Source organism: Theobroma cacao, chromosome 9, assembly GCF_000208745.1.
Source record: "Theobroma cacao cultivar B97-61/B2 chromosome 9, Criollo_cocoa_genome_V2, whole genome shotgun sequence".
NCBI classification, from domain to species: Eukaryota; Viridiplantae; Streptophyta; class Magnoliopsida; order Malvales; family Malvaceae; genus Theobroma; species Theobroma cacao.
The window spans coordinates 24,971,823-24,991,339 of record NC_030858.1 but is presented as its reverse complement, the minus strand read 5'-3'; the positions used below and the strand labels follow the sequence as shown (position 1 = coordinate 24,991,339).

The following is a 19,517-nucleotide window of genomic DNA, read 5'->3' as shown; positions in this document are numbered from 1 at the left end:
AGAGAGATAGAAATTGACAGGGATGCTTAAACCGTTATTAGTACCAAGTAGGCAGTGGGAAAGTATTTCTCTTGACTTCATAATAAGGCTTCCTAAAGAGGGAGATATGACAGCAATTCTAATGGTAGTGGATCGTTTTTTAAAATATGCTACATTTATCCCCATACAAAAGTTTGGGTCTACAAAAGAAACAGCCCTCACAGTTTTCAAACATGTGGTGAAGTATTGAGGCGTACCTAAGAACATCATCAGTGACAGAGATCCTCGCTTTAATGGTTTCTTTTGGAAAGAGCTTTTCAAGTTATTGGGGTTAGAACTCAACATCTTCTCTAGCTATCATTCATAAACAGATGGTCAAACAAAACGTTTCATTGGACTATTTGAGGTATCTATGACACTTCGTGTAAGTAAATCAGAAGAATTGGCCTAATCTATTAGATGTGGCTCAGTTATGTTTCAATTCGCAAAAGAGTTTCGCCATGAACAAAACCCTTTTTGAGGTTCTCATAGGGCAACAACTTAGACATTCTCACACCTCAGTGGAGTCTTATAACAAGAAAAACCATCGACCATTCAACTTTGCTAATGAGTGGAGACAAAATGCATAGATAACTCAAGCTTATCTAGAGAAAGCCTCCAACCACATGAAGAAGTAGGCAAATAAAAGTCGTAGAGAGCAACACTATAAGGTGGGGGACCTTGTACTAGTTAAGCTAATAGCTGAACAACTCCAATTCTTAAGAAAGAGGGATAGAAAACTATTGCGGAAGTATAAAAGGCCTGTGTAGATTATAGCCAAAGTAGGGAAGACCTCTTGTAAGATTGATCAACCCAAGTGGATGAAAGTGCATTCAGTGTTTCAAGTCAGCAACCTGAAGTCGTTCCATATAGATCCAGTAGATGGAAGCATAAGTCAAGTCACAAGAGCAACCATCACCACCAAGCCATCATCACAACGTCAAGTAAAGGAGATTCTTGCATAGAGGACAACCATAATCAACCGAAAACCAGCATAAGGGTATTTAGTGAAATGGGAAAGTCTAGAGACAGATGAAATCACTTGGGATAAAGAAGCCAATTTTCATGCCTTCAAGTAAACGATTGAAGAATTCCAAGTCAACCAATCAACGAAGACATTGACAGATTGAGTGGGGGAGGATGTCATCAACCAATCTTGTATAGGGTTATGACAAGGTAAAATTACATAAGGGATTAAGTCTTTTGTATTTGCAAGGGATTTGTCCCCCTTTCAAACATTGTAATGGTTGTTGGTGAAATACTTGTAAATCCTCGTAAACTCTTTCTAGAGGTAAGCAGTCGGCGGATTGTTGAGCTACCTTACTGATAAAAGTATGTTTGTAGCGAATCATCTAAGACTGCCCATATGGCCCAACGATGGCGTGTCTTGGTCCCTTTGTACTCATTTTCATATTAATAAAACATTTTCTTTATGTGGCTCTAGTGGCTGCATATATGGCATTCAGCATGCCCTATGATTTTGATGTGTGTTGCCTTTAATCTAATTTATGGCTATGCTTGATGTTTGTTTAGATTATAAACGAGTTATTGACTGACTTGCATGGAAGCATCCTCTCAACGTTGCATGGACTATCGCATGCTTAAGCGAAGAAGCGTAATTTATGACATTGAGTCTCACATCAACTGTGTAAATGTGATCTTAGACTTAAATAGAGAGATGATTATCTCACTCAATAATCTTTTAGGTTGAGACCTAAATCCATGACAAGTAGTATCAAAGTCACTCCAAATGTATTATCATATAGGTACAGGGACATTATGACTTAGACCCCACATGATTTTATGGGTTTCTTTAACATGAGTGCAAAGGATTAGTTGAGAGAGCTATCACGTGGTATAAGTGTGTGTAGAGCCTTCATATTGAATGTTGTTAGTTAAATAAGCTCAATGTGAATAAATCCAAGATGTGGGTGAATTGGATTGTTTTGAAATTTTTTTAAAAAATCCTTTTCAATTTTGTTTCAAGAAGATGGAATCCCCCTTTTCATTCAAATGCTCAATTTGAAAACAAACAAAGTAATTGACCTCCTAGTGAATAAGAGAAATTTAAATTGCAAGTAAAAGTGAGAATGAAAAAAACTAACACAAATATTTTATAAAGGTTCGGCATCCTTGCCTACATAATCCCGTTTAGATTTACTAAGGAGTTTAAAAATTCACTATGGATCAAAGTTCAAAACAATGCCTTTTGTGGATCAAGCGTAACCTTTCAATACATTTTTTTTTTATGGTTAAAGCACAACCACTCTACCTTTTATATTGGTTAAAGTATAACCACTTAAGCAAGTACCATAAGAAGAGTATAGTTGCAGCTGATATGCCTTTTAAAGGCTGAATAACAAGCTTGGTATAGTGTTTAATGAACAGGTGAGAGCTCAATAAATGCTAAACTAAAAGACTTTAAGGATTCAAAGAAGAGCACAATGGGTTTTGAATGAGTTTTGGCTAATTCTTGTCTTTTGAGTTGTGTTTTGAAGTCTTCTAACCTTCATAAATGCTAAAAAAGTTTGCATTTATAGTTGCTAAAGCTTCAAGGGTAGTTGGGTGTGTGTTTAATGTGAAAGTAGCCATTCTTCTCTTCATTCAAGGCTCCAATGATCATATTGTATCGAAACATATGTGAATGTATCAATACATTTCTTCTTTTGTTTTTCAATTCTCACTGAGATGTATCGATACATTTGAACTTGCCTACAAGGGTTTTGACATTTTACTTAAAATGTATTGATACATTTGTCTATGTATCGATACTTTTAAGGTAGTAGGTATTCTATTGTATTTCTATCGATACATATGTCAATGTATCGATAAATTGAGTTTGACTCTTCGAGTTTTGACTTTCTTCAGGGGCATGTATAGATAGATATCGATAGATTTTGAAATCTATCGATACTTGTTCAAATGTATCAATACATGAAGAACATGTATCGATAGATTTAGACCAGAATGTGTTTTTCAAAGCCTTTTTCATTGTTTTTCTTTTTCAAACTCATTTGACATCATTTAGAGATCTGCAAACTTGATATTTCAAAACTTGGATAAATTTTAGTCATTTTTTTATTATTTCAAAACATAAAATTGATTTGAATACTATTAAGCTAACAAATATGTACTAGAGTGATTTTAAATTTAAATAGAAGGATGATCACCCTAGCTAATATATTAGTTTTCTAGGTTGATGACACAAGTGGTATCGAGCCACTCTGAGGATACTATCGTGTGGCTCAAGGACACTATGGCTCAGAACGCACATGGCGGTGAGGATCCCCTAACGAGGACTCAAGGAGTAGCTATCACATGGAGGAAATGCTAAGCCGGACGTGGCGTGGGTACTAGAATGATCTTAGGTTTAAATAGAGGATGGTAATCTCATCCATTAAGCTAGTCTTTTGAGTTGAGATCTAGGCCCTTGACACTAGATCATGATTAAAAGTTAATTACATTTATGGTTGACATTTTTGTTGTTGTTGTCTTGTTTATTTTGTTATATTTTTTTGATAATGTAACTGTTGAACACAATGGGATTCGATACTAGTTACTAAACCAACTTATCAAAGAATTTTATTTTTTTAACTATTGCGAGATGTTTGATTTTCAATATTTTAAACCTTTTAACTTAGGTGGGAAGTATAGGTGATTTTTAGACGAAAGTTTTTAAAAAATGCTAGTGTGTTGTAATAAATATTTAATGAAAATTTTAAATATTTTTACTTTAGTTTTCAATCATTAATAAATTATTTTGCATTCATCTTTTTTTTTTGATCTAATATTTCTATTGATTTTATTTGTTTTGCTGTTTCTAATTCTATTTGTGTTTTTTTTTTCTTTCACTTAAAAACTTATGATTTAGTTTCAAAGGTTGAGTCTTTTATTTTTTTATTTAATTAAAAATAAACAAAAATAGTGTCAAATAGTTTTTTACTACGTTAATATTCTTACAATCTACACTTTTATTTATAACACTTTTGAAACAGTTTTACTCGAATAACACTCCTCATGGAAACTCTAGCAGACCAAACAGGTCTTGCATTTTTTGTTAGTATGTTGAGTTAAGATATCTATCTTTGTTATTTATCATTATTTATCAAGTCATAATTAAAGAAGAATGATTTTAAGACCTTCAGAACACGACAGCTGGCACTGTAAATTGATTGCTAAGTGGAGGGTAGTTGTAAGTTTTAAAGAGAAGGATGGTGTGCTTTGGTAATTTGGGCAAAACCTATGGGCGTTTTGGATTTTGTAGATGACCTCGGTGGGTGTTTTGGGGTTTCTCTCTTTTTTCAAGGGGTCTTTGTGGGATTTCGTCCTACCCCTTTCTTGAATGTCCCTTTCCGGTTTTTTTCTGTCATTTTTCTCTCCTTGGGTTCTACTCAGCGTTTTGGGTTCCTTGCTTATTGACGACTTTGTGGTTTTCAAGTTATTTCGTGTGAATGTGACTTGGATTCGTTGGATTTTTGCTGTGTTCTTTCCGTTTTGAGTTGTCTCAACTTTTCCCTTTTTCATTCTGATGAACTTTTTAGTTTGCTTGATTTTATTTTCCTAAAAACAATTGACTCTATAAAGTCACAATCTTGGTTTTAGGAGATATAAATTGAATTCAAAAAAGGTTTTATGCATTGTTTTGTTTTTTCCTGTGACTGAACACTTACTATATATGACTTTTTCTGAAATGACCCTCTACATTTAAACAAATAATTGAATTAAAAAAATTCCCTAAGTATTGAGTTCCCCTTGGAAAGATTCCGACTTTCACTTTGGAATCAAAAACTTTGTCAACCTACACTGCTAATAGCAAAATCTTAAGGAATTGTCTAATTCCATGAGATAGTGGTTTCTCAAAAGTTGATCCTGAAACAATAGAAGGTTACCCTCAATCTCAATCAAAACCAGTTGACAATTCAAGGACATAGTTGAGGATCTTAGATCAGCCTGCCACCACCTTTTTAATTGCAAAACTATAAAATCTCGTCTCTCCCAAAACCTAAAAATACCCAAGCAGTCAGACTCAGATTAGATGCATATAAAATCAGCAATCAAGCAGAAACGAATTTCTTTCCTTTTTTTTTTTCCGGATATTGTACATCTCCACACAAAAAGGCTAAATTAATTTCTAGAAAACTTTGAAATTTCATTTCCGAATTGTTGCTGTCATAACAAATTGATCAAAATGGTTTACTACTTTACTCCTACTGAAGCCATCAAGTCTTCATACTCGGGATCACTTTCCTGTTTTCCTGCTTTTGCCTTACCCCCTCCCTGCTGTTGAGATACGAGGGGAACTGATGTGGGAGCAAATGGATCATAAACTTGGTGTCCGGTAGAATGTCCAGATGCGGGCCTATTAGAATGCAGAAAAACACCGCTAGCAAACCCTGGGTTTGGAGACATGAAATTTCCTGGCCTAGTTGGCAGAGCTGGGTAGTGTTGTTGAAGTTGCAAAGGATGCCCTGGCCTGGAAGGAAAGGGACCAGCAATATTGGGTGTTTGGGGAGATGGAACAAAGTTTCTCAATCCAGTTGCAACAGGGCCAGTGTTTGGGAATGCTGGAGGTCTGGGTGGAGCAGACATGACATTTGGGTTAGCACTTAGCAGTGAAGAAGATATATGAGTTTGCGTCAAACCCATCTGGTTGCCACTCTGTGGTCTGGGAAACACATGCATCACAGGTTGGGGAGTAGAATTGGGCACACCAAACTGGAAAGATGGTGCTGTAGGTGCTTGCTGTTGTACCGCTGATCTAGGGGGTAGAGCATGTGGATTTGCTGCCTGACTTCCTGGCCTTGGGACCATTGGTGAGGCTGGAACCTGTGCTTGTTGAGATTGAAAAGTGAAATCACCAGAACTTGCATGTAGTGGCCTTGGAGCTATATTTGCAGGTTGATTTACGGAAGTAAAATTTGCCATATTTCCTGAAATTCCTCCTGGGAGAGATAGTGATAATGATGTGGATGGAACTGGTGCGAGAATTGGTCTAGATACCATTGCTGGATTTATAGATGGACTTGGTGATGGTGCCATGGAAATGACAGGCGAAGAGGATCGCATTTGTGTTGGTACAGGCATAGGTAGAGATGCTGCTGTTGGACGTAAAGGGCCTGATATTGCAGGGGAAGACCCTAGTGGAGGACCAGGAGCAAAAGACATGGAAGGATGGTTAATAGGTACATTGGTTAATTGAGGACCAGATTGCCCTGTTGCAAAAGTTACTGACATGTTTTGAGGGGCAGTGGAACTGGATGCCACAACAGGTTGTGAAACAACAGTATGAGGCAGCTGGGAAAGAGCTACTGGTGGAGCCAGTTGCCCAACATTGTTCAAACCTAGGGAAGCAGAAGTGCCTGACCAGCCTGTGGAGCTTCTTGCAGTTACCTCCAGCTGGTCTTGTAGTGGTCTTGATGAAACAGTAGATGCAGTTTGGGGAAACAAAGGCATTGATGGTCTTGTGCTAGGGAGTAGCCCTAGAGCTTGGGGTTGGCTTCCAGAAAATGGTAGTGAAGATAAAACGCTAGGTTGAGCTGATGCAGGATTTGGATTCGAGAGAATAAGATTTCTAGGAGGGCCAGTATGAACCAAAGGATGCATCTGAGGCGTATATGGCTGTGATAATACTTGTCTTGGCAGCTGTGGGCTGGATGAAATAAAGGATGAGTTTTGAAGAATTGAGTTGTATCCAGCTGCGGGGGCTGGTTGAGGCCCAAAGAGTGAAGGCAGGTTTGAAGGTGAGGACTGTGCAGATACAGGACTGTTGAAAATTGGTGCTGTAAAATTCAGTGGTGTAGGACCAGCTGGGAACCATGAATTGTGGTATTGAAACTGACCTTGCAGAGAAGCTTGTGTAAATTGCGGCACTTCCTGATTTAAAGCACTATCAGTCGCACAAGAAACAGCTATGTCCAGGGCTTGACTAAGAACATTCACATTATTCCCAGATACTGAAGTAGGCGCCAAACTAGTTCCCAAAGTTTCCTGCAGAAAAGATATGAATAGTTATTTTCATAATTCAGTAGCAATACAAAGAACAGCAGGAACAACAGCATAAACAGAGAAACAATAAAGAAAACCACACATAAGCAGAAACAGTAAATAAATATCATTTCTTCATCTTCATCTCCTTTTTCTATTTCTTGGAGTGTTTTTCTTGAATTTAGAGTGATGAAACTCACTGATATTGAACTAACTAGCAACTCAATCAATGCAACTGCTCCGTCAACTTTCTCAAAGGTATCAGCTGATAGATGAACATACAACTCTTCATAAGCATCCTGGGCTTCATTACCATCAGGTGAAGAAATTTCAACCTGACAACGAAAGAGTAGATATAAAGTCAACAGTGACTCACTTAATAATTCTTGAAGCATATATTCAAATTAGATGGAGCTATTTTCTCTTAGCCCAAAGAATTACCTTCTGTCTAGTATTTGCTTTAATGCCATGCACTTGTATTTTAGCTCCAGTTTCCTGATATGCAAGATGAAAGGTAAATTCTAAATTTTCTCCCCATGAAGAGCAACATATATACACATGTATGACCACATATATGTCTGCATACAGAGAGAGAGAGAGATCTTCGATTGGGCTCAATGACCTTAATAATATATTGGCACCAATTACACAAAACAGCAAAAACCAAATGCTTACCTTTTCTAGTCGTTTCTTAGTATCACTTCCAGGACCAAATATTAGACCAGCAAAATTGTATCCAGGATATTCTTTCACCTGCAAAGGTAATATACTATCATAATATTCAAGTGTTTTATGTACATAGAGGAGAGGATGGAAGGAGTTTATTTATATTCAGAGAGAGAACAGTTTTGCAACAAAAATCAGAACAAATTTGGAGGTTTCCATAACAATTGCTAATCCATTAAAGCAATTAAAGAAGTCAGGTTTCTTTTATTTTTGGAGCAATTGACACCTTAATACACCAGGTTCTCTGGTGATAATATAATATGATACTACCATTAATTTATTAAGGTTGAACGTGTCCGACTATGCAACTTTCCACATAAAAGGAACTAACAGCATAGTAGGGGCAATCAGGAATGCAGCCAGAATTTTTCACTTTTAGGAGAAAGGGGGGGATAAATTAACATAACCTATATATTTAAATATAATTGAATTAAGAGTTAAAAAGAATAAAGGAAACCTCTTTAACAAAAAAATATAGTAAAACTGTAATACTGAATTCAAATGAAGATAGTAATGTGATTCAATGAAACATATAGATTCTTTTGACAAGCAAAACATGAATAAATTTCAAATATCACACTCTCCATTCAAAATTGAATGTCCACTTCGTTTTTCCCGATCAAACTTAACCAACTTTGATTCTATGTGGAATTAAATTTTCAAAAAATAAGAATTGAAAACTTTGAGTTTAGGATTTTTCAAAACTTATTTTTTAAAATTTTAACTACAAATAAAATTATAATAAATAATGGTCAAAGTTATTTTTGTTTGACCAAAACAAATTAAAGTGGAAATTCAATTTGATACAAAGGGAGTAGTCAATGTTGCATTTATAAAGGATTGAAAAAAAATTAAAGTTTAACTAATATTTTTCTTCTAAGGTAGGATAGAAGTTGCAAAAGTTTTAAGAAACTAAAGGAGAGATAGGAAATAAAAGAAGAAAAAGAAAGTTACATGTCCAATTGATTTTGTATGCAAAATATAGCAATTAAATTTTTTAAAGTTAATGTAAAATCTTAGATGTAATAATTAATGTAACATATTCATCCAAATAGTTGTAAAGGTAAGTTCATAATTGAGGGAGTTAAAAAACCAAGTATAATTGTGTGTAGCTGAAAAATCGTATAAAAAATGAGGTTAGAACTAAAAAGTTGGTAAACAATAAATTTTTTAACCAATTGGTACAAATTATTATAAAGGGGGGTGATGATACAACTTTTATTTTTGGGGGTGAAGCAAGGTGGGGGGGAGGGGTGCAAAATTAAAATTAACCTTTTTTGGTTGACAAAAACTACCATATTACCACAGGATTCAAAAGCCGAGGCCAAGGCCCCTTCCACCCCCCTTGCCCCTGGGTGCAATATAAATTTCTGATCATTGAAACATGAGCAAAAACTATAAAAAATAAAAAGACCTTCTCGCTTTCACTGACCTTACTCACAATATAAACCTAAATAGAGCACAGTGGCAATCCATGCAAGAAACCTCATGTAGGGGGAAAAGGCTTTGTTCATTGTTATTGTTTTTTAATCGTTTAAATACTAAACCTAGTTTCTCTTATTTAGGCTATTTTATATTAATTAATAATTAGTGTTTTCTTTATTTTTCGAGCATTAATTAGGTTATATTTGATATTTAGCATATATAATAGTCTTTAGGATTTAGTTTATAATTACCTTAACTTGTCAACTTCAGTTGCTTTAGATTTTCCAGCATCATCTCTGCTCTTGTGATTGTGTGATGCAATCAACTATCAACCTTATCTGTGAATAATTTAGCATTTCACAGCTGGATTGCGTAAATAAGAAAATCATCCAAGTGATCAATTCCTCAAGCTTAGAATGAGCTTCTTTTCCAATAGTTTGTTCACTTTCTCTACACTTTTCATTCTTCACAAAATATGTTTGCTCTAAGTGCTTGATATAAACATAAAGGAAGAAGGAACCCCAATGTCTTATTTCTTCAGCCAAAAAACCCTAAACTCACAAGGCTTAAAAATATTTTCACTGCTCTTGAGTTTTCCAAAATGCTGAGCCAACCACTATTGCACAGAACAAGTAGCCAAATAATCTTGTCTCAAGACCGCCCTACAAGTTGCCTAAACAAGAGAATTGATTTTTCCCACTTTATCAGCCAGCTTCAAAGCTAGCAATCACTAATTGGTCTTAGGTCAATGACCATGTAATTCTCGGCTAGAGTTTACCAAAATGATAGCATAAGCAAAAAAGACATCCACAGAGCAACTACTAATATCTTACTCAGAACTACATAGTGGTTTGCTTGTCTCTAACATATATTTGTAAGTTTCTTCTAAGCTTGCTTGTCTCTATTTGCATACTAAAATAAAAAGGAATTTCCTTGTAAGTTGCTTGTCTCTAGCATATAATCTATATGTTCAACAATTGTGCAAGCATATATTAATTCTGCGAACTGCAAAATAATATAGAAATGACAACTTATAAGAGAGTATGAACACTTGAGGAAGAAAGTGCACTAGTTGATTGTATGATTTAAGTAGTTGAAAGGGATGCACCCAATATTACTAGTAGAAGGTTAGTGACAATGATGGAACATATATTTAAGTTTCGATTTATAATAATGCCCACCTAACGTTGAATGTCTAGCAAATAATTTCTTAGAACAGGCTAAGCGTCAGAAGCCAAAACGAAAACCCCAAAAGTTATAAATGGGCACGTTCACAATTTTAATATTTTCCTTGTTTAGTTAAGAGTCTTACATAAGAATTATAGGTATAATAGAATTTTTTTTTTTATTTAATTTACTCGTATTAGAATTTTAGGATAGTCATATTTTAATTAGGAGTAGAACATTTATTTAATTTAAATCTCTTGTTAACTACTCTAGTTGTATTAGACAATCAGAAGTAGAGTTTTATTAAGATTTGAGCCTATAATGCTATAAATAAGACCTTTAGGCTTAGTTTTTTGAATCATTGAATAACATTACTAAGTTCTTTTCTCAAACTTAAGTTTAGGTTTCAATATTTGAAACTTGGTTATTATCCTTAAAGGCTTAGTCAGGTGCTAGTCTTTGTTTTCACGCTAACTCGTTGCATCAGTTGGTATCAAAGAGGGAAAAAGTCACCCAATCTAATGGCAAGTGACCCAATTATGGTAAACGACGATTCTCATGACGAAGATCGGGGAACTGAGACCATACGATCTATAGTGCAAGATCAAGGGGTGGCGTTGAGGGCTTTGGAGCAACAAATGGATCTCATATTCCAGCGTTTGGAACGACGCTTTGAAGAAATTGGAGATCGACTTGACGAAAGGCCATGTACTGGAGATGATGTAGCTCACAGACAGCCTATCGGCAGACCTCTTCCCACAAATGGGCGAAGACAATAGGTCTACATAGAAAATTCAAAAAAAGAAGATTTTTTTTGCAGAAAGATACGTTGGATATGGAAGGAATGATTATGGTGATAGAGAAATTCGCAATTTCATATTAAAGGTATATATTCCTTGCTTTAATGGGAGTTTGAATATTGAAGATTTTCTAGATTGGATTGCGAAAATAGATTAATTTTTCGCATATATGAAAATTCCAGAAGGAATAAAGGTAAGACTTGTCGCTTGTAGATTGAAAGGTGGAGCTTCTAAATGGTGGGAAAGGTTACAGTCTAGAAAAAATCGTGAGGGGAAAGCACCAGTTAGAACTTGGTATAGGATGAAGCAATTGTTAAAAAAGATTTTTTTCTACTAATTATGAGTAGATATTATTCCAGCAATACCAGAGGTACCATCAAGGTCAAAAAACTATACAAGAGTATACTACAGAATTTATGACTAGCAGAGCAGAATGACCTGAGGGACACTAAAGGACAACAGTTTGCTAGGTATGTAGAAGGGTTAAAGCCAGTTATCAGAGATAAGATAAGGGTATAGGTATTACGGAATTTATCTGGAACACGAAATATTGCTTTAAAGGCTAAATTGATGTTGCGGGAAAAGAATAGACTTGATTGTTCTAGCAAGAGTTACAGCGGGGATAATTATAAAGCATCCAACGACAAGAATAAATCGGTTCATGATAGTTCTGCACGCAATAACTAGTACAAGGAAGAAAAGGCAGCCAAAAGGCAAAAAGTGACAGATGCGAAAGAGGGGCAGATAGCTGCAAATCCTTATGCTAAACCAAATTCAGGGAAGTGTTTCAAATGCAATCAACCTGGTCACAGATCTAGTGACTGTCCTCTCAGAAAAGCAATCCATAACGTGGATCAAGAAAAAGAGGATGATGAGCTTTGTTGTGGTCTAGATGGGGAAAATGACGAGTATGAGGATGATGACAATGGCCAAAATTATGTGGGGAGACGAATGATGTCTCCAAAATAAGAGAATAATACTCAGCAACATCAATTATTTTGAACCAGGTGCACTATCATTAACCATTTATTTGATGTGATTATTAATAGTGGTAGTTGCGAGAATATTATTGGTAAGGATGTTGTGGAAAGTTTAGGATTTAAAGCAAACAAACACCTTAATCCATACACTATTTTCTGGATTAAGGCAATAGATGAGATTCATGTAACAGGATGGTGTAAGGTACCTTTTTCCATTGGTAAATACAAGGATGAGGTATATTTTGATATTGTGGATATGGATACTTGTCAACTGTTATTTGGCAGACCTTAGCAATTTGATGTTGCAACGCAACATGATGGAAGAGAAAACACCTATAAATTGAAAAAAGATGGCATAAAGTTTACTTTATTAGCAATGAAAGGAAATGCCAAAACCAAAGCTTCTAAAGTGGAGGAGCTTACTTTCTTTACCCTTACTTATTCGGGAAATGAGATAGAAACTGCTTTTAAGGAGTCAAAAGAGGTGCACACTTTGGCTATGAAACGAGTGTTATCAATTGAAGCAGATCAGAAAATAGAAGAGCATCCAAAAGCAATCAAACCGTTACTAGTAGAATTCGGTGAGGTGATGTCAGAAGATTTACCTGATGGTTTACCAACCATGAGAGATATTCGACACTATATTGACCTGATTCATGATGCTAGTTTGCCGAACTTGCCTCACTACAGGACAAGCCCAAAAGAGAGCGAGATTCTCTTGAAGGAATTATATCCAAGAGAGCATGAGTTCATGTGCAATTCTTGCCTTACTAACCCCAAAGAAGGATGGGAGTTGGAGGCTATATAGATAGCGAAGACATCAACAAAATTACTGTTGGATACAAGTTTCCAATTCCTAGGCTGGATGACACGCTTAATAGATTACATGGGGCTAAGGAGTTCACAAATATTGATCTTTGTAGTGGATACCCCCAGATTTGAATTAGACCTAGGGATGAGTGAAAAACAACTTTTAAAACAAAGGAAGGGTTGTATGAGTGGCTCATGATGCCATTCGGGTTGACCAACACGCCTAGTACCCTTATGCGATTGATGAATCAAATATTGAAACTTTTTATTGCAAAATTCGTGGTGGTTTATTTGATGATATCTTGATTTATAATCAATCAGAAGAGCACGTTTTGCGTACTCGCGAAGTATTAACAGTCTTACAAAAAAATAAGTTGTATGTGAACTTGAAGAACTACAGCTTTATCACAAATAAGTTGTTATTCCTGAGCTATGTAGTTAGTGCAGATGGAATTCAGGTGGATGAAAAAAAGATTCAAGCTATTAGAGCATGGCCAACCCCAAAAACAATAACAGAAGTCAAAAGTTTTCATGGGTTGGCAACATTCTATGGGCGTTTTATCATAAATTTAAGTAGCATTGCAACACCTATTACAGAGTCCCTGAAGAAGGGAAGTTCCTGCGGAGAAAAGAAGTTGCAACCAATTTTGCTATGCTAAAGGAAAAGCTATGTACCGCTCCTGTTTTAGCATTATCAGATTTTGATAAATTATTTGAAGTTGGATGTGATGCTAGTGGTGCGGGAATAAGAGTTGTTCTTTCACAAAAGAAGAAACCAGTCGCTTATTTCAATGAGAAGCTCAGTGATGCAAGGTGCAAGTGGACCACATATGACATAGAATTTTATTTTGTTGTATGTGCTTTGAAGAATTGGAAGCATTACTTGGGCAAAAATTTGTTTTGTACTCGGATCATGAGGCATTGAAGTACTTGGACAGTCAGAAATGGATCAGTAAAAACATACATGCTAGGTGGTCGCAGTTTTTGCAAAAGTTTCCTTTCAAGCTAAGACACAAGGCTGGAATACAAAATAAAGTAGTAGATGCATTGAGTAGATGTGCAAATTTGTTGGTGACAATGAGACAAGAAGTTGTGGGTTTTAATACAGTCAGAGAATTATATCATACAGATGAGGATTTTCATGATACATGGGAGAAGTGTATCACAAATCAACCTATTGAGGATTTTTAAATTCATGATAGTTTTTTAATGAAGGGCAACCAGCTTTGCATTCCTAGATCTTCATTGCGAGCAAAGTTGATTAAAGACTTGCATAATGGTAGTCTTGCTAGTCATTTAGGCCATGATAAAACGATTGCTGTTGTTGGAGAAAGATATTATTGATCACATTTACAAAGGGATGTAACTAGATTTGTGTAGTTATGTTACATACGCCAAACCGCAAAAGGACAGTCCCAAATATTTGGGAAGATTTATTTATGGATTTTGTGCTTGGATTGCCTCAAACACAAAGGGGCATGGATTCTATTTTTGTTGTTGTTGATAGGTTTTCTAAAATGATGCACTTTATCCTTTGCAAAAAGACTTCAGATGCAAGTGGAATAGCCAAATTGTTTTTCAAAGAAGTTGTTCGGCTACATGGTGGGCCTAAAACCATCACTTCAGATAGAGACAACAAGTTTCTTGGTCATTTTTGGAGGACTTTGTAAAAGATGTTTGATTCATTCTTGAATTACAGTAGCACAGCTCATCCACAAACCGATGGCCAAATTAAATCGATGAACAAAACCCTTGGCAATCTGATTCACAGTATTTGTGGTGATAAACCGAAGCAATGGGACTTTGCATTGGCACAAGCAGAGTTTGCTTATAATAGTATTGTTCATAGTGCCACACAAAAATCTCCATTTTCTGTTGTGTACACAAAGTCGCCACAGCATGCTCTTGACTTGATTGAGTTGCCTAAAGTTCCTAGTTTTAGTGAAGTTGCTGAAAATATGACTAATCAGTTGCAAGATGTTCGAGTAGAGGTGAAACAAAAATTAGAGCAAGCTAATACCAAGTATAACAAAGCTGTAGATCAACATTGCATAAAGCAGATTTTTGAAGTAGGAGATCAGGTGATGGTGTTTTTGCAAAAAGAAAGGTTTCCAGTGGGGAGTTATAGTAAGTTACAACCTAAGAAGTACAAATCATACTAGATTTTGAAAATCATTGACAATGCATTTGTTGGGGATTTACCGGACACAATGAGAATTTCCAAATCATTTAACATGATAGATATTTACCCATTTCATTCATCAAATGAACCCTTGAATCCAAACATACAAGTTAACTCAAGGTCGAGTTTTTCTTAAGTGCAAGAGACTGACATAAAACGTCTAGCAGATAATTTCTTCGAGCAGGCTAAGCGTCAGAAGTCAAAACAAAAAGCCCAAAAGTCATAAATGGGCATGTTCATAATTTTAATATTTTCCTTGTTTAATTAGGAGTCCTACATAAGAATTATATAGAATTTCTCTTTTATTTAATTTACTTGTATTAGAACTTTAGAATAGTCATATTCTAATTAGGAATAGAACATTTATTTTATTTGAATCTGTTGTTAACTACTCTAATAGTACCAGACAACTAGAAGTAGAGTTTTATTAGGATTTGGGCCTATAATGTTATAAATAGGACTCTTAGGCTTAATTTTTTTAATCATCAAATAACATTATTGAGTTCTTCTCTCAAACTTGAGTTTAAGTTTCAATATTTGAAACTCGGTTATTAACCTTAAAGGCTTAGTTAAGTGCTAGCCTTTGTTTTCACGCTAACTCACTATGTCACCACCATAAGATGTATAAGGATCAAAGGGTTGCAGAAGCTACATTTCTAGAATATTGGAACTTAAATGAGACAAAACAACAAGTATCTCAAAAAATTGAAATGATCATTAACAGGTATGTAGATGATTCCTCCTATAACAAGAACTCATTATGGGCAACTTCTTTTATATGTTGGAAAATGATATGTTTAAGAAAAAAAATACGGTTGTAAATTTGGGCAACTTTTTCTATAGGACAAAACTTCGTTCAATGTAATTGGCTTGCTAGGATCCAAATATGGAAACTTAGTTCTTATTAGCAAAATTATGAACTGTTCTAGAATATTTAACATTGAAAGCATGTGATCATACTACATTATAAGTAGTTATGCCTTTATATAGTGATATAAAGGCTTTATTGTTCATATGTTGTCTTCAATTTGCTTGGTTATGATTCCAATATGTGTAATTTTATAAAGAATTGCATTTATATAAGTTCATTTTATTACTTTATTATTGGAGGGCGTTTTAGTAAAATGATAAGAACGTATATTCCCAATTAATCAAACAAGGTAATATTATATTCCAAGTATGTGAATGAAACACAAGCAAGACATATTACTATCAAGTTGACTACGGAATCTTTATGGGAGGAATCTATTCCCAAGGAGCATCCAAGATGCCATGAACCAAATGCTCCCTTAGTGTGAGTAGTGTATCTTTAACTATTTAGGTTTTACTAGGACCACATATCACTAAGTCATCACTGATCATCAGATCTCTTGTAGTTTAAAACAATAATACTTAATTCTTCCGTCATACTTTATAATGCCTAACCACGATATATTTCAAAGGGAAATATTCTGCGTTACAAGTTTTCAAAACCAAATCAGTCCAATTATATTTCATTCTATTTGACCCGACCTATTCCACTTCTATGCAATTTGCTTTCAGTATTTATCAGCAACAAGAAACAACAGGCTCGTGATGTAGAGAGGGATCTTCAGATCACAGAGGATGCGGTATGGAATCCAAATGCAGAAACAAAGAATCTGAACCTTATTATGTACTAAAAGTGCTGCTTACTAAAAAATTAAACATGCCAAACTGAACAAAGTTTTCAATAAAACTTTCATCTGCAAAACTGCCCTTAATTACTTAAATATATTGTTTCTTTCAGCAGGACAATAAAAAATGCAGGAAAAGGGTTACATAAGAGAACCAGATGCAGTAGTATGTCAGTATAAAAATGGACTTACAGGGATAGGAACTACTGCCTCTTTCAATAAAGGTTTATAATCTGCTGGTGCTTTGTAACTTGGATTTAACTTTAGTATTTCACCTGGAAGTCCAACAAAAGCATGGATAAAAACTGAACCAAATGGAGAAGAGAGAAAAAAGAGTATCATTGGGACAAAGCTGTCAAACTTACCAATCGCTTCCCGTCTTTCAATCTCCAAAAGTTCTAACTTCTACATTCACAAATTCTACGTAAGATGCAAACATAAAATGCCCCATAAATCAATACAATAAAAAGATATTAACAGAGGATAAAATATTAACTGTATCTATACCTCACTATCAAGTTGAGTATCAGAAGATCTTTTAACCAAATTCTGAGCAGCAAATGGTGAGTCTTCATGATCCCCAACATCCAGATTTCCTGATTTCAGCTGCTGCATGATCTGATCCACCCGAGTCTGCTCAAAATTTGGACCACCACAGAGGCAGTAATATCACTTAATGGCACCTGGAATGTGAAGTTTCCATGCTAGGAAATCACACAGAAGACACTGACATTTTAGCACCCAATGGGAAAAGGGAAATGTTCAATTGCCACCACATTGAGCAATGTAAATATTCCTCCCACAATCGGGGCTACAAATGCCTCCAACTCACTACTCAAGATATTTTAAACTAGTTGAAAGAACTTCTAACATTTGACACTCAAAAAGTTCAATAGAGAAAGAAATAAGTTGAAAGACATTTCTTTAAGATAATAATTAGCATCAGAAAACAAACTGACTCTAAAAAGGCATTTGCAAAGAATTGTACAAATACCTGATAAGCTAAGGCTCTTCCCTTTATGACAGCAGCATCCTGTGTCAGATCAGGGCCCCATTTTGTTTTCCTCTGAACCTGGTTCAAATTATCTTCAGTGGCAGTGTCATTTACTCCTGGTTTTTTACCTCCTCGGAAGATAGGAACCAATGAACCTGACAATTTATTTTTTGGTATAACAAAGCCAGTCTTTGCAGCAAACATTGAGACCTTTGGGCCAGTGGTTGATGCTGTGGATGAAGTAGTTGTTGCAGACATGTTGACAATGCGAGTTTCAACAGCAGATGTATGGTCAACCTTTGTACTCATCGTGTACTCTCAACAACTTCCTACTGCCCCAGACATTTGCATGTTGTATATAGAAGTAGTCAAGGTTGAGTAATTACTGATACTGTGAGTTGTAAAAAAAAAAAAAAGAGGGGTTATAAAACTGCCAACTACTGATGATAGAAAGGAAAGCAGATAAAAGAATTTGTTGAGCAATCAATCTTCATTTCTTCTTAATGTACAATCTTATAGAAAGATTTTATAGGCTACAAGATTTCAAGCAAAAACAGAGTTATTACTAAAGCTTGAATAAAAAGAGGAAGAATCAGAATTGATCGATATGTTTCTCTCATTATTCCCAAAAAGACATCTTGGTAACAAATCGCTTCTTCAAAGCCAACATTTAAAGGGTGTTTTTCTTAGATGGGATTGGCTGGTGGACCTTGAGCCGGGAAAAAGAGAGCTAATATAAGAGAACCTGTAACATGAAAAACAAAGACCTTCCACAAGAAAGAAGCCCCATCATATTACTGATATAATTGCCAATTTTCAGAGGCTTTCAATGAGGACAAATTTTCACACTGTGCAATTGCATATGCTTCTAAGAACATAGTTCACAATCAACCCAAGTGTTTAAGTAATGGCATGAATCTTATTGTTTCAAATGCTAACAAAATATCATTCAGTATCATTCAAAACTCATTCAAGATTTTAACAGTATCCAATAACCCCTAATCATAAAAACCTAAAAGGAAACTTGTCAAATTCATTAACTTGCAGGAAGAACTTTGAAAGGGGAAGGGGATTTGGACCCAGGCCTTTGCGCAGGGGGATATGTGTACCTACCATTGAAACAAGTTGATAAAATTCAACTGTTTAAAATTGTAAGAGTACACATTACAAACAAGAAAGAACAAGCGGTATAACTAATCCCCATTCTGACTAAAATCAGTACCTAACAAGTCAAAGCAACCAGTTTTCTTCAGAGTCCAAATTGGTTCCAACCAATGAGCATTGGCGAGCAGTGCAAACAAAAGCAAATTTACTGATAAACGCCTTTATCAATTATCAAATTTGCTGATATAAACAAATCAAGGGGCAGATAAGAAAAGGCACCAGACATATAATAAAAAAAAAAGCAAACAAATATATATGGAAATGAAAAGGCTGAAATTACATGCTAATAAACAGAATTACAGACACGTTCATACCCGCATAAATCAGTGGGTTGATAAAGGAAACTTTCCCAAACTGAAACAAAACCTCAATTTTGACCCTTTTTTTTTTCGTTTCCATTTGCTCAGATTCCTCAACAATCAAACAGACCCGACGTAACAGTACTTAACAGAAAAAAAAAATAGATATGTATAGGTAGGGAGAGTACCTAGGGTTTAAGCTGAGCTTGAAACTTGAAACTTGAAACGGTGCGATTTCAAGTTTAACTTCGAGCGCAGAGAGAAGCACGTTTTATGCAGCATAATACAGATCCTGAATATCGGCTGCCCAGCA

At 35.4% G+C, this 19,517-nt stretch overlaps 1 protein-coding gene across 3 annotated transcripts; it reads right to left on the bottom strand.

Moving 5' to 3' along the window:
- On the bottom strand, nt 5,057–19,517 carry LOC18589630 (leucine-rich repeat extensin-like protein 5). Of its 3 annotated transcripts, XM_007014682.2 has the most exons (10): nt 19,393–19,517; nt 18,964–19,085; nt 17,742–18,132; nt 17,255–17,380; nt 17,113–17,152; nt 16,940–17,022; nt 7,678–7,755; nt 7,444–7,497; nt 7,203–7,337; nt 5,057–7,005 (listed from the first exon to the last, which is right to left on the bottom strand). In XM_007014682.2, exons 3-10 carry the CDS (start codon nt 18,048–18,050, stop codon nt 5,215–5,217), a joined length of 2,616 nt encoding a protein of 871 aa, XP_007014744.2. In that variant the 5' UTR covers nt 18,051–18,132; nt 18,964–19,085; nt 19,393–19,517; the 3' UTR covers nt 5,057–5,214. The 3 variants fall into 3 exon arrangements, with proteins under 3 accessions (XP_007014744.2, XP_007014743.2, XP_017983463.1); XM_007014681.2 differs by lacking the exon at nt 18,964–19,085; XM_018127974.1 differs by lacking the exons at nt 18,964–19,085; nt 19,393–19,517 and having other exon boundaries at nt 17,255–17,451; nt 17,742–17,830.

Coding starts and splice junctions, on each gene's coding strand:
- LOC18589630 (XM_007014682.2), bottom strand. CDS start 18,050: ATGAGTACAAAGGTTGACCATACATCTGCTGTTGAAACTCGCATTGTC. Junction 17,153..17,254: donor ATACTCAACTTGATAGTGAG/GTATAGATACAG, acceptor TTGTGAATGTAG/AAGTTAGAACTTTTGGAGAT. Junction 17,023..17,112: donor TGAAAGACGGGAAGCGATTG/GTAAGTTTGACA, acceptor TTGGACTTCCAG/GTGAAATACTAAAGTTAAAT.